Here is a 17362-nt window from a genome sequence, read left to right as displayed (position 1 = left end):
AAGCATTGTTCTTCCTCATTAGAAAGGAAGGGAAGAAGTGTCTTTTCTCCAAGAAAGTAGCCATCAATAGTTTTATTTCTTTTCCTTTTTCTGGGCATTCTCCCCAGCCAGTGGCTTGACCTCTGAATATTCTCCTCACACCCACCTCGCCTCCTGGTCCTCCCAGCCAGCGTTTGGGGACTGAGATTCAAATGCTGCTTCCCGCCTTAGGGCTTTTGGTGGGGGCAGGGCTGTTATTCAGTGTGAGAATTAAGTTCAGATGGTCAGGTTGAGGCAGGGCTGCCTCTCAGGCACAGTTCCCTCAGGGGGTTTATGTACAGACCTTCCACAATGGATCCAGGCTCCCGCCCGTTTGGGGAGCCCCTGTATGCAACCGCCTCTCAGCTTCTATCTCCCGGGGGGGGGGGGGCGAGCCATGGGGGCACCCCACTCCCCTCTCGACCCGCCAAAGAGACTCTCTCACCAACCCCCGTCACCTGTGGGTGGAGGGGCTTGTGCCGCTGCTGGATATCCCGTCCCTGAAGCCTGCTCGGATCTGTACCTCTCGGAGCCCCGGCTGCCGCAGGTCTGGACTGGGCTCCGCGTCTGCAGCGCGACGGACCTTTTGCGAGAGGTTTGCAGGTCCCTCTGAGGGTGGAGGGACCCGCGTGGCCGCTGGAGATCCCGTCCCCGTAGCCCGCTCGGATCTTTTCCTCACGGTGTCGTGGCCGCTGCAGGGCTGCACTCAGCTCCCAGTCCCGGCGCCCAGTCCGCAGCGCCAAGGACCCCCCGCAAGAGGTTTGCAGGTCTCTCCGGAACAGAAATCTCCCTCGCCCCAATGTTCTGTGGCCTCTGGGTGCAGAATTCGCCGTGAGTTACTTCCCTCTAGCCGTTCTGTGGGTTGTGGGTTCAGAGCTATGTGTATGTGCGTCTTTCTACTCTGCCATCTTGGCTCCACCCCCTAAAGTGTTATTTTCTTCAGCATTTTTTGAGTCCCCTTTAGCAAACAGTTGACTTGTTTTTCATAATTTTCTTGCATCACTCTATTTATCTTCCCAATTTTTGCTCTACTTCTCTAACTTGGTTTTTCAAAATCCTTTTTGAGCTCTTCCATGGCCTGAGACCAATTAATTTTTTTCTTGGAGTCTTTGGATGTAGGAGATTTGACTTTGTTGTCTTCTTCTGTTTGTATATTTTGGTCTTCTTTGTCAGCAAAGTAAGATTATATAGTCTGATTCTTTTTCCAGTTCTTGCTCATTTCCCCAGCCATTTACGTGACCTTTGAGCTCTTTGTCAAGGTAGTTCTCTGCTTCCAATGGGGGGGGCATACTGTTAGCCGCTCAATCCCCCCACAATCTGGAGGCCTAGTGCTCCATAAACATCTGCTGTGGCTGTCATTGACTTCTCTGCCCCCTCTGCCATCCTGGAACGGGGGCCAGACCACTCTACTCTCTCACATAGATCTGACAGGTGTTTTCCACTGACCTTCCAATTTGTTCTCAGTGTTTTGGGGTCACAAAGTCTGCAAACTGCCACAGGTGCCCAAGATTGAGTCTCCCCAAGGCCTGCTCAGGTCCTGTCTGTGCCAGCGTAGCCCACACTGGACTGTGCTGTGTTCCAAGTGTGGCACAATAGATGCTTCCTGTCCACCTTCCAAGCTATCTTGGGCTGGTGATCTGCTTCACTCTGCCATTCTGTGGGTTCTGCAGCTCCAGAATTTGTTTAGAGTTATTTTTTACAAGTATTTGACTGGTTTGGGGGCAAGAGCTCTAGCAAGTCCCTGCTTTTACTCCTCCATCTTGGCTCCACCACTTTAGCAAAGCTTTTGGTAACGTATCTTTTTCTAATTTTGTGGAGAAGATGGTAGTACAATAGCTGATAATACAATCAGATGGATTTAATTGATTTAAATTGATTGAACTGTTGAACTCAAACAGTAGTTGTTAATGGTTCAATGTCAACATGGCAGGAAGTTTTCAGTGGTGTACACCGGGGATCTTTGCCTTGTGCTTTTTAATATTTTTATCAATATCTTGGATAAAGTCATAGATTACATGCTTATCAAATCTGCCAATGACAAAGCTGAAAAGAATAGATAACACACTGGATTATTTTATCAGGCAAAAGGGATCTCAATATCCTAGTGCCTTGGGAAGAATCTAAAGAAATTTAATTCGGTGGGGATACATGTAAAGTTTTATACTTGGATAAAAACAATTAGCCTCACAGCTACATGAAGAGGGAGAAATGGTGAGATAGCATTTGTTCTGAATAAGACTTGTTTTTTTCTGAACTGTGGCACAATTAGGACAGCCATAAAGTTAATATCATTTATTGTCTGTATTTAAAAAGTGTCTAGTTTCAAGAAATAGTGAGGTGATAGTCCCACTTTACTCTGTCTTCATCAGACTTTATCCAGAATGGTGTATTCAGTTTTCTGTGCCACAATTTAAGAAGGACATCGATAAGCAGGAAGAGTGTTTATTAAGACAGCATTTATTAATCCATGAAGAAAGGCAAAAAACATTCCCTACCTTTAAGGAACTCAAAATCTGCCGGAGGGGAGGGAGACAACATGTAAACAACTATGTAGAATCAAGCTGCTATAATCAAGCTACAGGATAAATAGGAAATAATCAACAGAGGGAGGGCACTAGAAGTAAGAGGGGTTGGGAAAGGATTCCTGGAGAAGTTTAGATTTTAATTGGGACTTTAAGAATTCCAGAGAAGCCTGGAGGTGAAGATAAGGAGGGAGATCATTCCAGACATGAGGAAAAGCCAGTGAAGATGCTCAGAGTGGAATGTCTTGCTTGGGGAATAGCAGGGAAGTCAGGGTCCCTGGATCAAAAGTATGTGGCAGGCATAAGGTCTAAGAAAGCTAGAAAGGTGGTGATGGGGCTAGGTTATGAAGGAACCCTTTGCCAGAGGAGGTTGGTCAGCGTAATGAAGGGCCTTGAATACATGATATTTAAGAAACGGTTGAAAGAAATTGGGGGCAGTTAGGTGGTGCAGTAAATAGGGCACTGGAGTCAGGATGGACCTGAGTTCAAATTCGGCCTGAGACTCTTGATACTTACTAGCTGTGTGGCCTTGGGCAAGTTACTTAACTCCAATTGCCTGTTCCCCCCACCCCCCCCAAAAAAAGGAAAGAAAAAGAAATGAATATGAACATACCCATGGACTTAGGAAGGATATTTCTGTCTTCAGCTATTTGAATGGCATGTCATATGTCTTATTCCCATTTGGCCCCAGAGAACAGAAGAAAGAGCAATGAGGAAAAGTTACATGGGTAATTTAGACTTGATGTTTGGAAAAGCTTCTTAGCAATTAGAGATGTCCAAAAGTAGAATGACCTTCCTTGAGAAATATCAGGCTCTCTTCCTTAGTGGTCTTAAGCATTTGTCAGTGGGGATTGTGTAGGAGTTGGACTAGATGCCCATGAAGGTCCCTTCTAACTCTCAAATTCTGTAACATTTAGAATTATTTTTCTTGCTTCATCCCTCAAGGAATCATTCATGTCTTAAACATATGCATGGGAGGCATCTTGGAAGAAAACTTTTAAGGTGACATTTTGCTTTACCAAATCAATTTTTTTTATTACTGACAACAAACAGTGATATGTTGTAGTCTCTTATGTGATTTGTAAAAAGTAGTAAGATTAACTGTCAACCTGAAATCATTGTTGACTTTCTGAGAGTACAATGTCAGAAGATGTGTGTTTGTCTTTTGTTGCCAAAGAAGACCATGCCAAAGGAAAAATGATGACATGACTTTGCACTTGACTTTGTTTTGAGTGAGGGAGGGCTGTGCAGGTCGCCAGCCTCACTTGTCCTCCAGAGCCATCTGAATGCAGTGATCAGATATTCATCAGGATGACTGGAGGTGACCCAGGATGAAGCAATTGGGGTTAAGTGACTTGCCCAAGGTCACACAGCTAGTGAGTGCCAAGTGTCTGAGGTGAGATTTGAACTCAGCTTCTCCTGAATCCTGCTCTGGTACTCTATCCACTGCACCACCCAGCTGCCCAATGTCAGAGGGTAGTAGAAGAAAGAAGTCAGAATGTAAGGGATTAAGGAAAAATTGGCGATATAACATGTCTGAAAAATTTGACACTGAAGAGAAGAAAAAATAATATGTAATTCTATTTTTAGTTCTGTTATTAGCGCTTGGAAGGTCATTAAACAGTGCTTCAGCTACTGTATCATAAAATGGATAAAAATTGGATTTTTGGTCTTACAAATGTAGTATGTTTGGCAAATTACAGCACTGGAAGCATGTCAACTTTATATAGCAAAAAGAAATAGTGTGGCCTTATTTATGAAATAATGATGCTACTTATTTCTTCAACTACATTTGTTGGATTATCAACCAATTTGCTGAAGTTGTGAAATGCCATGAACATGAGGCTTCTCTTTTTATAATTAGAGACCATTTATCTTTGCAAGAGGAAATAGAATTCTTCTAAGCACTTAATATATTTAATGGCTATAAATACAACCTGTGACATAATGTCAATAAGCTTATCCTGATCTGGAGGAGATGGAAGATAGGGGTAGGATTCTTGTTGCAGTTTAAGTTAACCAAGCAATTATTCGATTACTAAATATGATTAATGTCTAATGATTTGCCTTGATTAATAGCACAATTCACATCTGCTTCCAATGATAGGATTTAGTTACCCTAAGTAATTGTTTTAAATGAAAGATAGATTCATTTCTCCCACTTAAAGACTTAGACTTTCCTTCTAATAGAATGTTAGTACTACCTTTTGCACAGAATTACCAGATTTAAACTTTCTTTTGTCTGTGAAACTGTGAATCTCCAATATATGGAGATTTTCTTTTAAGTGCATCTTAAATTTAACCTAGCAGTACCAACACTGTCCTGAGTGTCCATATTCCCTTCTGAACTTCCTTCTATTTATTTTTCATGGTTACCTATTTCTTTTCTTTTCTTTTCCATCTTTATTACTACCCCATCCCCTCTAAACCCCTCCCTAATCCTCCCAAATAACGGAAATACTCCCTTGTAACAACTAAGTGTAGTCAAGTGTAAAAGAGGTACATGGAATGAATGAAAGTGCTCAGCTGATGCAAATTCCCCACACAGGAGTGATTGGAGAGCCTGCTCAGGGACAGTTGTGATGAAATGTGATGGACTGACTTTGACAGATCTTGGAGAATGTGTTGATTGGTTGGTTGTTGTCCTTCATCTTCAAAGAGGACCAAAATGACATCACCATCGTAAAGTGAAATTTCAGTGTGTCCAGCTGTGGCTGATCAAACTAATATGATCTTGGAATGCTCTTCCACAGGTTGGGCACAGATGGTCTACTTGAATATTTGGGGTGGATATCCCAAATTTGCTTATCCTGCATTTACTTTGTGCTGTCTCAATTCTGCTTTGCTCAAAGAGCACAGCACCTTTTTTTATGTGGGCATGCCATGCTGAGCGGTCCTGTGCCAGTGACTCTCATGTTGCACAGTCAAATCCAAAGTTCTTGAGAGAGACCTTGAGAGTGTCCTTGTACCATTTCTTCTGGCCACCATGTGATCACCTGCCCCATGCAAGTTTTCCATAAAATAGTCTTATTGGCAAGTGTACATTTTGCATTCGAACAACGTGGCCAGCCCGTTGAAGTTGTGCTCTCTGAAGCATAGTTTGAATGGTTGGCATTTCAGCTCCAACAAGGACTTCAGTGTCTGATACCTTATCATGCTAGGTGATCCTCAGAATCTTCCTAAGACAGTTCAAGTGGAAGCAATTCAGTTTCCTGGCATGACGCTGGTAGACTGTCAATGTTTCACAAGCATATAACTATGAGGTCAGCACAATGGCTCTGTAGACCTTCAGTTTGGTAGTCAGTCTAATATCTCTTCTCTCCCAAATCTTTCTTCGGAGCCTCCCAAACACTGAGCTAGCTTTGGCAATGTGTGCATCAACCTCATTGTGTACATCCCTGGAAAGTACACTACCAAGGTAAGTGAACTTATTTATCCACAGCATTCAAAACGTCTCCATTTGTTGTACGGATGGTTACACATATGGATTGTGTGGTGGTGGCTGATAGAGCCCCTGTATTTTTTTGGTGTTAATTATTAGGCCAAAATTAGCACGGGCAGCAGAGAATTGATCCATACTTTGTTGCATCTCAGCTTCAGAGGCTGCATTGAGTGCCCAATCATCTGCAAACAGAAAATCATGCACCAACACTCCCTCCACTTTGGTCTTGGCTCGTAGCCTTTTCAAATTGAAGAACTTACTATCAGTACTGTAGTTGACCTTGATGCCGTGTTCATTCTCATTGGAAGCATTTGTCAACATGGCTGAAAACATCATGCTAAAAAAGTATGGGAGCAAGCACACAGCCCTGTTTCACTCCATTGGAGACTGGGAAGGCACAAGAGCTTTGTCCATTATCCAGAACCTGGGCAAATATACTATCATGAAACTGATGTACAATATTGATGAACTTGTCTGGGCAACCAAATTTTGACATAATTTTCCATAAACCCTCATGACTAACAGTGTCAAAGGCCTTGGTCTGATCCACAAATGTTGTGTACAGATTTCCGTTCTGCTCCTGGCATTTCTCCTGGAGTTGTCAGGCAGCAAACACCATGTCAATTGTTCCTTGGCCCTTTCTAAAACCACACTGGCTCTCAGTGTGAAATATACTCTCTCCCATCTTCCAGGTGAAGAATCAGACTATTAAGGAGGACTCTAGCAAGAATTTTTTTTTTTTTTTGGGCCAAAAAAGCAATTTTATTCTGAAAATCTGAACTAAAATGGCATACAAAAACGGACTATCCATAGAACAATTATTCCATCCCAACATTTCCACAATCTGTGTATTCATCAATGGGAAGTGAAATAGGTTTTACCAGCTGCTTGCTCCCCTAGGTAAGATTGATTTTTTGTAATTTCCATGATTTGAACCCAAACTCCATCCACCTTTCTATTATTCTGAAGAGTGAATATATTTATGATTTAGACACCTCACAAAATCTTTGTCTGCATTTCTGAACTCAAGCTCAAAAGTTAATTCCTATTGTTTTTCTTTACCTGAGATGCCTAAATCTACAGCAACTGTTATCAAAGGTAGAGTTGTCTTTTAAAAACACTACAAGAATCTCCTGTCATTTCTGAAGTAGTGCATCTGTCTGTCCTTAGCTAAAATACAGCTGGTTAGCACAGCTGTTTTAATCTATACTGAAAGAAATAAACCCAACTACAGGACTGCAGGACAGTGTGTACAAATCCAAGTGTGCTTGAAGTCAAGGACAGCCACAGAACACCAAACCACAACGGGGTCAGTCTTTCCATGTACTTCTTGCACATCCTTGTGATGCTGGCCAGCTGTTCCCAAGGTGACCACAAGGCTCTTCTGAATTACAGGCAGTGTGGATTATGCTGACCCAAGGGATGCAGGTTGGGAGAAGGTGCTTTACTTTTACTTTCCCCAAATGCTGCCTCACTATACTTGGGAGGGCTCGGGAATACCCATGAATTGTCTTCTAAAGAATTTCTGCCATAGGAATTCTGTTCTTGAAAGTTTGTGCCACCACTTGGGATGACTCTCTCGTTATCTGCCCATGACTGGAGACTTGCTCTCTCCAATAAAATCTTTGTATCTCCGGACAGAGGGGAACCCAGGGCACTACAGAGGGCTTTGCCATTTGGTGAAAGAGGAGCGTGTCTTTTGTAGCTTGCAGTGAAAGATGTCAAATGTAATTTGGTGCAGTCCCTCACCAGGTCTTCGACACACTGGACTGGTGCACAGGCTTTCTTGTTTGAAGATGGAGCTTTAAATTTTCTTAGTAGTTCGGCTTGCACTTGAGTCACAAGATGTAAATTAGACATTTCTCTCTTGAGTTCCCAGTAGGCATGTTGCATGTTATCACTTGGAACGCTTGGCCTTTGGAAGTCTGTGTTATTGAGATTGTCTTCCCGAGACTGATCCTTGTGTTTAGATTTTTGCAGTTCTGTTCTTAGATTAGTACATTCCTTTCTCATCAGTTCCAGCTCCTGTTCCAAACCATGGAGTTTTAGGTCATTGCTCAACTTTTCTACCTCCCAGTTAGATGCAGGTCGATTTAGATTCCTCATCACTTGCTGAGTCTCAACCTCAGTCCGGAGCTGGAGGAGCTCGACTTCTTTAGTCTGTAGCTGTTCATTTAATACTTTCAAAGATTCAGAGTTGTCTTTATTCATTTTATCCAATTTGCTTTTCAAATGATCTCTGTCCAGGCAGACCTCCCGATAAGCATGATAGGCCTTGTTTACTTGTTCTCGTCCTACTGAGCTTGTTTCTTCATCTAATCGGGTTTCAAGAAGCTTTTCTTCCAGAAATCGTATTCTTTTCTTTAAGAGGGAATTCTCCTTCTCTGAATCCTTAAGTCTCTTTTTGATGTCCTCATATGCTGTGACAAGGGCAAAGTGGGAGGCCATGGACTCATCTCCTGCATAGATTGAGATAGGAGTGATGGTATCTCTCCTCTGAGTCTTTTCATGGTTCAGAATACAGATGTCATCTTCTACTAGTGCATCCATGACAGCGCCTCGTCGGCACTTTCGGTTTCCCCGACGTGCGGAACGAACCGAGAACACCCCGGGTCAGCGGGGTCACGGCGGGCTTCCGGCCTCCGCGGGCCCGCGCCGGCTCGGGCCAGGCCTCGGGTTCCCCGCGTCCATGCCGCCTGGGCGCCCCCCGTGGTCTCCCGCGGCTGGGCCCCTGCCCGCGGGGTGTGAGAGGACCGACGCGGTGGGTCGCCTCTAGCAAGAATTTTGCCAGCAATAACTAAGAAGAAGATCCCCTGTGATTGTCGCAGAACAATCTATTCCATTTACCCTTATAGAGATGGACAGTGGAGGCATCCTTGAACTCCTGGGGGATAGCCTCCTCTTGCCATATAACCTGGAAAATTTCAGTCAGCTTTTGTATGAGCAATGGTCTCTCTATCTTTCAAATCTCAGCTGGAATAGAATCAGCACCAGGTGCTTTGCCACATGAAAGGAGCCTAATGGCCCTCAAAACCTCTTCTTCAGTTGGAAGTTCAGCTAAGGAGGGATTGATTTCAACCTGGGGTAAATGGTCAATGGCATCAGCATTGATTGATGATGGTCTGTTGACAACACTATGCAAGTGTTCAGCCCATCTCTCTAGGATCATGTCCATATCACTAATCAATGTGACTACATCAGCACTGAGTAGTTGTGATGTACCATAAGTTTTTGGTCCATAAATAGCTTTCTGGGAATCATAAAAGCACTTTGGATTGTTAGTATCAGCATAAAACTGAATTTCATCTGCCTTCTTACTGAGCCAGGAATCCTGCATCTCTCTAAGCTTTCCTTGTAGTTTGCTTTTGATGGAATTAAATGCTGCCTTCTTAGCGGTGGATGAACTATCTTTCTGGTAAATCCTGTGGAGTTCACATTTTTCATTTAGCAGCTTCTGAATTTCCCCATCATTTTCATCAAACTAGTCTTGGTGTTTGTGAGTGTTCTGACCCAGATGAGCAAATGCGATGCTGTACACCAAATCTCTGAGAGCTGCCCACCCCTTTTCTGCTCCACTGTTGCCAACTGTATGTTGGCTCAACTTTCCTTCCAAGTCAGCAGCAAAGTGTTCACGCTCAGAGAAGAGCTCTAATTAGTTGACATTAATTCTTCTGGTCATCATTTTGCCTTGGGGGCAGCACTTTTGATGAATGCTAATATTTAGCTTGGAAAGGATGAGTCTATGATCAGTCCTGCACTCTGCACCACACCACACATTGCCTTTGTCACTCTCACATCTTGTCTGCCTCTTTTCTTCACAATCACATAATATATTAGATGCCAGGGCTTACTGTGCTGGTACATCCAGGAAGTTTTATTGTGTTTAGGTGTTGGTGAATGAGACAGTGTTGGTGATGAGAAGGTCAAGTGATGCACAAGTCTTCAGCAGTAAATGACCATTGCTATCACTGTTCCCAACTCCATTCCTCCCTAGGATACCCTGCCAAGTCTGGTAGTCTGAGCCCACACTGGCATTAAAGTCACCCAGTATTATAAGCTTGTCCTCTTTTGGCACATTGATGATAAGAGTCTCTAGGTCTTCACAAAATTTTTCTTTGACTTCATCAGTGTTTGTCATGGTGGGAGCATAGGCACTGATGATGGTGGCATGGCATTTTCTTGTGAGTAGCAATCATATTGTCATGAGCCCGTCATTCACTCCTTTTGGCAGGCATACCAGCTTGCTGATTAGATTAGTTATTATTGCAAAATCCATGCCAGCTTCACAGCACTCCCTTTCACTGCACCTACTCCAGAAAAAGGTGTATCCCGCTCCAACTTCAGTAAGTTGGCCTTCATTTGCCTACCTTGTTTCACTCAGATCTGCTATTTGGAGTTCTCTTGCAATAAGAGCAGTTCTTCTTTCAGGTTTACTGGATTTTTGTGTTGTCTATTAGTGTGCGCACGTTCCAGTGTGCCGAATCCCACTGCTGCTTCCTGTGAGAAACGATCCTATGACCTGGGCCGCCTGCGTGCAGAGTCATGACTATAGCTTCCAGTGTATCCATACCTACTGCTTCATCATTTGCCTGTTGCCACAGGACTTTGAGGCATAATAGTGAAATACTATGGGTGATGTCTTTTGATTTGTACATAAATTGGATTTAAGTGAGGCAGAGTTGCACGAAGTCATCAGCCTCACTCTCTCCTCCTGAGTCATCATAGTCCAGTGGCAGGACAGAGTCAAGATGGCTGGCAATGACTCAGGATGCAGTAGATGATTTTGGCACCTTCGGTGTCTAACCAAGCTCTAAGTGCTCCACATTGCCTGCTTCATCTGCCTTCATGGCCGTTGGAACAAATTGTCCTCATCCGCCCATTTCACCAGATGAAGTCTTCACATGCTTGGGGTAGATACCCCCCTAACACCAATGAGTTTGAGAGTCCTTGGTTACCCTCAACCTGGTTTGGCCCATCTGCCGAAATGGTTTATCAGGGTGTGGCTGCTGTGCATGCTGCAGCTTCTTGAAGCTACATGTAAGAGTTAGGCAGAATAGGTGAACACCAGAGGTGGAAAGAGCCCTGAAAAGCCTTGGCAGCCATCACACCAAAGGTATTGGTCCTCTCTGAACACACCCTACACCCTGGAGCATGTGTAGACATTATATGACTGATTTTGATTTGCTAATCACTTGATCTAATAAGTGAGAAGACTTTTCAACTGGCTTCATAGTCGGAACTGGAGGTGTCTTCAAAAAGACACTAACAACCAAAGCCTCAGCAATTTTCATTTTCTTCAGTTGCTTTGCCCTTCAGTTGACTCCTTTGCCTATGGTATCCAGTGAGGCTGATATGTGACCCTGTGAAATGGCATTGGTCTTTGACCTCTGTATTTCTTCCTTTCCATTTTAGGTAGATGGATGGAGGCTCCAACCTTGTGAGTTTCAAAAGGTCAGGGAGAGAGAACTTCTGAGCATTCCACTATCCCAGCATTCAAGATTTAGTACCTAGCTCCACATTGATGCCCTGAAGAACAGAATGACTTTCAGGCATAACCTGTAGGATCCAGGCTATCAGTAACTCAGCTGGGGACTTATTCTGAATATAGACCTTGTTTGGACATGAACTTTGTGGGACCAATGTCATATGGAACATTGAACAAGATGTGGAGCATTGTTCATTGGCGAGTAGAATAGTGAATTTCACTGTCCCTAGGAACCAAGGTAATACGGAGGAGGGTTTGAACTGAAGTGCTACATGGAAATGTTTGTGCATTTGTTATTGCTATATCTTTGAAGTGAATAAAATAGCTTTGTAAAAGCTAATTGATATTAAACATTTAAATATAATTGAGACTCTAGTCCCTGGCAGCTAATAGTGGTGGGGACCATAGTTGGTGGGAACTTAAGTCAATGTTAGTATGAAGAGATGAGACCCCCAAAAGCCCACAGGGTGCCTCTAAAATCACAAGGAGATGTAGCTTCCAGGTTCTAGGATAGTGAGCCATAGAGTATACATTACATAAGCAAAACAATAAATTCTTTCTTTATAGCATTTTTTTCCCCAAATTGATTCTCCACCACTCTCTTTTCTTCTGGGTTTGAGTGTGAGTGACTTGCTTTACAATTTCAACCTCTTCGCTCATGTGCGTATTGACAAGAGGAGAAACAAGGAACTCAGAAAATTTGTGTTTGGGGAATTTTAAGTAGCATTTATGACTTCTGTACTTCAAGAAGTATATACACATAGACTCTAACAACAGAACAGAAATGAAGTGGGAGATATTAATTTCAGTTATATTCCTTGTGTAATAATTACCAGTTAATTTCTCCCTTTCCCTTAAAGACAAAGAACATTACCAGATTTTTCTTCATCCTTTTGTTTAGTTTCTATTTTACTTTGAAGAATTCTAAAAAAAAACAGATTAATTCTCCCAGGCTAATGATTTACCTCTGTCACCCAATTTTCTATATACTCTTAAGTCTCAAATGGAAGAGAGTTGGATTTAAGTACTAATCCATCCAGATAAAAGACTTCTCCATATGGTTAGCCAGTACTTATTTCTTAATCCAATCAATAATTACTTTGGTGAAGAGAAATAAGATTTTTTCTCTCTAAACATTAGTAGCTGACAAGATTACAATCAAATGCCATGTGATTCTTGTGTCTATTTGCTATTATTTTCCAACAATGTAGCATCTGATGTTGCTATAGGAAACAGTTTAATGTGCTAAGTTACCTAATAGGAAGATATCCATGGTGATCATACCTGACATAAAGCTGCTGATAATCCTTTGAAAGGGAAGAGGTATTTTAGAATCTAGAGGAAATTCAATGGAATGCTCTCAATTCAAGTATTGCAGCATTCCCTTATAAAGGATTGAATTAATGACATTCTCGAAGGTTGGCATTTGTTCTTTGCTCACTAGATAGCTCATTGTTGTGATTAATGAAATTAAAAAAACCAGATGCAGATAGAAGTCCTGATTATTACCAGCAAGCTTTTCCACACCTTAGTTTTTCCATGGACTTGTGGTCTTATCAGCATAGGTTCACCTTCCAGCAACGAAGATCACAGATCATAAACATTTGATGAGCTGCCAAGGGCACAGAAGTCATAACTAAGTGCCCAACTCAACTAGGCTGGACCTCAGAATACTGACTCAGTCTGTTGACTGGAATGACTTTGGAGACTTTACAACAGAAACAAAATCTGCCAAAGCTTATGCTCAGCGTTCAAGAGACCCAGTCATATCCACATTTCAACAAGCGATATCGGAAAAAAAAAACAAAGCAGAACAAAAATCCCTCTTTTTCAATTTGTGACAACGTTGGCTGTTTTCATCACTGCTTTTGAGTCTTGTGGCCTGACTAAGAAGTTTGCTCAAATTAAATCAAATCTAAGTCAACAAACACTTATTAAGTGCCTACTGTATGCAAAATATAAACCAAAGTTATTATGCTAGGTGCTGGGTGAAGTATAAAGTTCAGATGAAAATAATCTTTGCTTAATGGAGGTTGTAGTTTAATCATGTGACATGGCATGCATAAAATAAAAATAATTGTTGATGCAAGTTTATTTTTCTAGTAGTGTAGCACCAATGTGATATTCACAGCACCTACAGTAGCTATGAATATGCCAGTGTAATTCTGAATCACAAAATATAACAGACTCTTCACATGGGAGACAGAACAAAACCATTTATTTAAACACCAGAAAGCTGAATCCCAACACCAAAAAGTCAAATCCATCACAGCAACAAAGAAATCTATACACAATAACAATGAATGGGGCACCACCATCCCCAAACCTTCCCCCTGCTAGGACCTTCACACAAATGAACACTCACAGTTCACTGTCTGCTTCTTCTCTCTCCCTCAGCTTTAACTGCTGTGTCCAACTTCTTCTCAGCTCTGCTCTACTCTTCCTGCTCCACCCATTTGGCAAGCTCCTCCCACCACAGACTCATGTGACTCAGGCTTCCATGTGACTCAAGCAGGTAACATGGGCCTATTAATGGACAGGAAAAGTCTTCCCATTATGCAAAAATACATTAACAATACATTCAGGCCCAAGATCTTTCATATCCATTACATAGGTTAATGGGAATTTAGAAGTAACTGGTATCAACAGAACTTTACAACAATATTTCAGGGAGAACATGAAATAAGCACATGAAATAATGTCTTAGTGTGAGACTTAATCACAAACACTCCATCATTCTGCCTTCAAATAAATGGGGCTCAAAATCTTGGGGAAAGGGGTGGAGGGCTCTTCTTTCATAGCTACTTGCTGCTAAGATTGAACAAAAAGCTGTCCCTGCCTCAAGAGGTCCCATTCATTTCTTTAGTTGGCATCAGGAGCTTGGTCAATGCCAGGTCCAGGGGTGACACAGTTCAGTTGTGGACAGGGGGTGACATTTAGCTTAAACAATCAGGCATCTGTAGGTGGAGGATACTAACGTGCAGGAAACAAATACAGCAAACAAGTTTAATGGACAAAAAAAACCAAGGAGAAAATAACTAGAAACAGGGTTGATATAGGGTCAGTCATGCTTCTGGAGCAATGAACCCATAGTCTTATTCATTGTTGTTTGCTGTTTTCTAGCTTGCAGATTTGGAGTCATCATTGTGGCTAGAAGTGTACTTTCTTTAATCTGAGCTGGGGCCTGACCAATTTCCTATTCTTCCTGCAGATGTGACAAACTTGGATATAATGCTTCAGGAGAACCTGTAGGAGCAGTTCTTACTTCCTTATTCCATCTTATATTAAGCCCCTTTTCTTGGTACATTTTGTATAGTTCTTTAGTTGGAATGCCATCTATTCTTCCAAAATTTACCCCTGCTCTCAATAGAGCAATAAACAATTCTTTTCTTATTAATTTATTCTGACTTTGAATCCACTGGCTATTTACTCTTTTCTCTTAAGGAAATTTATCTTTTCTCCATTCCTCTAAGTCACTTAACTGTGAAATCTAATCCAGCACCTCTGAAAGAGGGTGCCCTATTTCCCCAATTAGTAGAGCCAGAGTTAGGTGCTTGTAAGCAGGAGGAGCTGTCTTCACTCTGATATTTCTATGAGAAACTTTTAAGGTGATACTGTGATAAGCCTCAGCATCTCCCATCATTATTGCTATCTTCATTACCTCCTCCTTTAACTTTCTCATACAGTCTCTGAGTGAATACCAGGGTCTATCTCCTAGGTAGGCCACATAGAGTTAGTAGGATATTGCTTACTGCATCCTTTTGCAGCCAAAGCTAACAGACTAATCACATTGTTACCTCTTTGCATAAAGTAATCCTTAAAAGTTTGTTGTATAAAAGGATTCTGACCAATAACGATAAATTTCAAGTAATCTACCTTATCTATTGATATACCTCTGGTCCCTTCATCACTGATTTTCACCATCCAAGACTCTAGCAATTCTCCCATCCTTTGGGTGAACTGACTCAAAATATTTGTGACCTCCCTAAACATTGTGTGCCCCCCGCCCCCGGTTCTCCTGCTTTTTTCTTAGTATTGGATGAACATCTGCATTCATAAAAACTCCTCACCTAACTTTGTTTCATTTTCCTCCCACATATTCTCCTGGCAGTCATTAGGCAACTGAGCCCGCCATGTGCAAGGACTGCATGCACATTCCTATTGTTAGTTTTTTCCTTCTTTTTGAGAGTCAAATTAACACCAGCATGTTCTCTACCACCTGAGACCCCCAGAGTGCTCTTCTAAAGGAAAGCCTGAATGCTGTGGCACAGAAAGATTCCCATGCAAACTAACCAACTAGCTTTCCATCTGAGCTTTCTCTTCCAACAGCTTGTCTCTGCTTTTACACATAAGGCAATAACTTGTTAGCAAGGTCCAGCCTCTCCTACAAATCTCTGCCATCTCTTTCCCTGGTTCTATTGGTATTTCTTACAAACATCTTTCCAAATTTCTAGGTTCTCCCTTCTGTTGCCTCGATTCCCAGTTTTCACAGAGCCCTGAACTTTTAGCCCATTCTCTTTCAAGGGAGGAAAAAGGTAAATCTTCCTATTCTGGGATATTCATTTCTCTCCCTTGAAGCCTTTCCGCCTCCAAATAGAAGTCTGATATTTTGCAATTCCATCCTCGTCGCCAAATGTAGCACCAATGTGATATTCACAGCACTTATGGCAACTATGAATATGCTGGTGTAATTCTGAATCACAAAATGTAACAGACTCTCCACATGGAAGACAGAATCAAAACATTTATTTAAACACCAGAAAGCCAAATCCATCATAGCAACAAAGAAATCTATATACAATAACAATGCAGGGGGCACCACCATCCCCAGGCTTTCACCCTGCCAGGTCCTTCCCACAAATGATCACTTACACTTCTCTGCCTGCTTCTTCTCTCTCCCTCAGCTTTAACTGTTGTATCCAACTTCCTCTCAGCTCTGCTCCACCCTTCCTGCTCCACTCATTTGGCAAGTTCCCCCCACCACAGACATGTGACTCAGACTTCTATGTGACTCAAGCAGGTCACATGGACCTATTAATGGATGGAAAAGAATCTTCCCTTTATTCAAAAATACATTAACAGTATAAGTAGCTAAAATTGAAACTAAGGGGGGATCCTTTTATTAGGGGAATGTCCAAACAAATAGTGGTAAGTTAACGTAATGGATTATGATTGTATCATAAGAAATGATGAAATGGGTAGAGAAGAAAATGGGAAGATCTGTAGGAAATATTGCAGAGCAAGATGAGCAGAACTAAGAGAACAATTTATATAGTGATAATGTTATAGGCACATTAGAGCTCTCATCAATGCAATGACAAACCATGAGCCCCATCAAGAGACTGAAGATGAAACATGCCACTCACCTCTTCCCAGAGAGGTGATGAACTTAAAATGCAGAAAGATCCTCAGACATCTACTATCTGTATGACCTTGGGCAAGTCACTTAGCCTCTGTTTGCCTCCATTTCCTCAACAGCAAAGTGAGGATAATAATTGGCTCTACCTCCCAGGGTTGTTGTGAGGACGAAATGAGATAATATTTGTGAAGTACTTGGCAAGGTGCCTGGCATATAGTTGGCACCATATAAATGCTAGTTATTGTTATTACATTTTGTGTGATGACCAAAGTGGAGATTTGTTTTGTTGGACTATGCATATTTATTACGACTTTACTATTTATTAATCATTCAGTTGGGGGATGAGGAATAGCAGATTATAAATGCATGTAAAAATAAATGAACAAATAATTTGAAAACACCAACCAAATAACATGACATGATATGTCACGTCCATCAGAAAGGGAGAAAGTGTGATACTTCTTCCAAAGGGAAGAAAGGCCATTTTTACCATTGCAAGATAGAGAAGGTAGAATGGAGTTGGCATTTGAGTTGGT

General features: G+C 42.0%; 1 protein-coding gene across 1 annotated transcript; it reads right to left on the bottom strand.

Annotated features, from left to right (window-relative positions):
* Positions 1–6730: 6730 nt before the first annotated feature.
* On the bottom strand, positions 6731–8719 carry LOC140517809 (5-azacytidine-induced protein 2-like). Its single transcript, XM_072629385.1, has one exon. The coding sequence runs from the start codon at positions 8530–8532 to the stop codon at positions 7372–7374; it is 1161 nt and encodes a 386-aa protein (XP_072485486.1). The 5' UTR covers positions 8533–8719; the 3' UTR covers positions 6731–7371.
* Positions 8720–17362: the final 8643 nt, after the last annotated feature.

This window comes from Notamacropus eugenii, chromosome 1 (assembly GCF_028372415.1).
Source record: "Notamacropus eugenii isolate mMacEug1 chromosome 1, mMacEug1.pri_v2, whole genome shotgun sequence".
NCBI classification, from domain to species: Eukaryota; Metazoa; Chordata; class Mammalia; order Diprotodontia; family Macropodidae; genus Notamacropus; species Notamacropus eugenii.
Note: the sequence above shows the minus strand (reverse complement) of the source record. Positions and strands in the feature narration are given on the sequence as shown.